The sequence below is a fragment of the Bison bison genome, unplaced genomic scaffold, assembly GCF_000754665.1.
Source record: "Bison bison bison isolate TAMUID 2011002044 unplaced genomic scaffold, Bison_UMD1.0 scf7180017864472, whole genome shotgun sequence".
Classification (NCBI taxonomy): Eukaryota; Metazoa; Chordata; class Mammalia; order Artiodactyla; family Bovidae; genus Bison; species Bison bison.
Window position 1 is genome coordinate 2,422,933 of NW_011495033.1, and position 3,361 is coordinate 2,426,293.

Sequence of the window (3,361 nt, forward strand, 5' to 3'; positions counted from 1 at the left end):
TCTCCTGTATTGGCAGGTGGATTCTTTACCATCTGAGGCACCCGGGAAGCCCATGTTACGTTCCATGGCAAGTAACAACTGCTGAACTCAAGTTTGCAAGGGGACTGTTTAGCTTTCACTAAAATATTCAAGCAGGAATGGGTCTAGCCTCAGGGGTCACCGTGCCCACCTGTGAAACAATCACTGAGACTCCAGTCCTCTCCTTGGCAGGAGTTTACTTCCACCCGGAACCTCAAACCGAATCACCTCTGTTACCATTTCCCCCTAGGAATCAAAACCCCAAATCCTCCAAAAAGGGACCGGGAGACCCTGTGTTCTGAGCTCCGTCGTGCTATCGCTGTTCTTTTCTTTACAGTTCCGAAGAAATGAAACTAACTAGGGAGCGGTGCTAGCAGAGGCGGCCCCAGCTCGCTGAAGAGCTCCACCCACACGCCTCATGGAGGACAGGACGATCCCCCAGCTCGAAAAGCACAAGCTTGGAGGGAAACCCCCAAGTCACCCCATTGCTAGCCCACATCAAATGGCGGAAAATGAGAGGAAGAAAGGAAATGGACTCTGAAACAGATGAATAATGTGGTCCAGTCTCCTGGGCACATCCCGGTATTTTAACCCCCGGGGTTCTGGCTGGTTTCTCATCCCCGTGGTTTCCTGGGATTGGCCAAGCAGGCTTATACTGCCAGAGAGAGAAGAAACCACTCCCGCCAGCGAGACCATGGTGGGGAGATAGTCCCTGCATGTCTGATGACCAAGAACAAAAACACAGACTTTATCTTTTCTATTTTTCTTGAGGTGGGATGAAAAAAAGACTGTCTGCATGCCTTGTGCCACATGCCTGCAGCGATCCCAGCCGGTGCCCTGAGCTCAGAGGCTGAATTGCTGCTTAGCACCTGCCCTGGAACCCCTCGGACACATGGGACGTGAAGCTGCCCTGGAAAGAGGCAACAGCCACCCTTAAATCCTTCATCGCAGGATGAGGGCACCAAGAACAGTGTTGGTAGAGACAGAAAGGGGGCCAGCATGACATGGACCTCTTCTCAAACATTTCAGCCTCAGGAGCATCTCGGTTGAGAAGCCCGGTCCCAGAACATCTCCCAGGATGACCCAAGTCTGCCTCTTGTTCCCTACCTGGGCTGTAGTCTGGGGCACCAATCAAGAACTCCCGGGGCCCTGACTCCATCTCCAGGTTGGCTAGTGAAGAGGAACTCAGGCCTGAGCTCACATTCAGGGACCACCTGGTCGGGGCACAAACTCAGCGTTCCATGTGGAGGGGCTCAGGGTCCCTGTGCAAAGGGGCTGAAGGTCCTCATGCAGAGTGGCTCAGGCGGTGCATGGCTCCCAGCTCCCACCCCAACTGCCTCTGATGCTCTATGCCTCACCCTGCACCCCTGACCAGCCACTAACAGCAAAGGCTTTCCCCAGAGCCGGCCCTGGGACCACCCCTGGGGGAAATTCCCATAGGCTCCCAGGCCCTTAGGGATGTCTCTGCCTCCTTTAGGGATGTGGGTCCAAGAGTTTTTATGAAGGTGTGTTGTTTGCTGGGTCTAGAGAATTTCAAGAGAGAGGGAAGAGCCTAACTGAAGGGTCCTGTCTTCAGGAACCCCGGGCTTGAGAATACACATGCCCAGAATCAGGGGCCTGGACACTGTGGCCTGTGTCTCAGGACCTAATGGGACACCAGGAGGGAGTGAAGCAGGGCCCTTCAGACTTCCCCCCTGGTCTTTCCTGCTCCCACTTCCCCAGCTGACTGCAGCCCCCAAGCCCTGGGTAATGTGATGCTCTGGGCTCCCTCCACCCCCACCCCAGGATGCCCTGCCTAGCAGCCAGGGTTCCAGGAGGCTGGGAGGGCAGATTGGCTCCAAGTTGGCTGAGCATGTTTTCTCTGCACCTGATCAGCACCCTCATACCTCCTTTTAGGGCTCCTGCCTGTCTCCCCCACCCTCCTCAGAGGCTCCTGGGGAGGGAGACTGTTAGAGCTCTGTATTCCGGGAGGAGCTCTGGGTCCTGGGTGCAGCTCTGAGCCTTCTAGGAGGGTGTGTGTGATGGAGGGGAATTGAAGGGAGGGTTCAGGGCCCAGGAGTACTGTGTAGATCCCTCTGGGGCTGGTGTTCCTGCGTCAGTGCCCCATCTGGGAATAACCCCAGCCTCTCTCACCCCTAAAGGAGGGGCCTGCTGGATCTGCTTTGTGGGACCTTTGAAGCCAAAACAAAGATGCCCCTGTTTGTTGGGAAGGAAGGGGATGAGCCCAGAGTCTTTGTGTCACTTTCAAGGTCTGGCCAGGGGAGTCATGTGGTCTGTGAATCCGACATTCACAGGCCCCAGCTCTGGAAGGAGGGGTCATGAGTGAGCGTCTCCTGGTAGGCCGCAAGGGGTCCCCAGCTTCAGCCCCCCAGGGAGACGACAGCAGTGAACCAGACTGTTTAGGCATGGTCTCATGGGCAGAGGCAGGACTTCGGCCTCTGTGTGCTCCGGGACCATCACACACACCCTGTCCCGCTGTGCACAGTCACACTCATGAAAGCAGACCCTCACTGCTCCCTGCCACCTACACTGGCTCCTCCTCCAAACCCAGAATAGGAGAGAAAGAGAGAAGCCGCTGCAGACAGCTGCAGGAGCAGACACAGCAGGAGCATCCTTCCATTTGGGCAAGAATGACTCGAGTTTTCTACTCATACCAAGAATGTAGCTCAGAGGCTCCAAGAGGCTGGCCCTTCTGGCAAAGAGGAGCCAAGGATCTGAGGACAGGAAACCCTTCGGAAGTAAGACTGGGAGAGAAGGTCCTCATTGCCCCTCACCCACAGGGCACCTGACACCCCCAAGCCTTGGTAAAGATGAAGGGACAGTCGCCCTGCCATCCCAGCTCCACTGTGGGTCCAGCACTGGCTGCATGAACCCCGTGGTCCCCTGGCTTGTGGTGCTGAACCAGCCCCTGCCCAGGCCTCCTAGGGAACAGCAAGCACCACCTCCTACCAGTCCCCACTTACCAGTTCTCATCTGTGTATTTCTCTGCATGGAAAGAAATAAAGCTGACTGCCCATCAAGGACCTGTGTGTTTGTGCTGCTGGGCTCAAGGGGCTCCAAACAAACTGGGGGGCATTGGGGAGCCTGGTAATCCAGGGGCTCTATTGCCAGCATGAAGCATTCCCTTGGGCAAACCATTTGCCCTTGCCTAGACTTAGTTCTCCAGTGAGTGCTGGTCTTTCTTTGGTTGTTCCTTCTGAACAAAGACCTCAGGAGTTGAAGAGGAGGTCAGGAGGCTGTGCTGGACATTTTGCAAACCTTGATGAACCCACATGGCCATCTGAGGGAGTCATGAGTGTTATCCTGGGTTTCAAGTTGGTAAACCAAGGCTCAGAGAGGTTCA

At 55.6% G+C, this 3,361-nt stretch overlaps 1 protein-coding gene across 1 annotated transcript in view; it reads left to right on the forward strand.

The window, feature by feature from the left end:
* The window catches only part of TUSC5 (tumor suppressor candidate 5), a 16,974-nt gene extending 13,936 nt beyond the window's left edge, over positions 1 to 3,038 (forward strand). The window contains exon 3 of the mRNA XM_010861363.1: positions 356 to 3,038. Coding sequence (XP_010859665.1) covers positions 356 to 369 — 14 coding nt within the window. The 3' untranslated portion in view covers positions 370 to 3,038. The remainder of the gene's footprint in view (positions 1 to 355) is intronic.
* Positions 3,039 to 3,361: the final 323 nt, after the last annotated feature.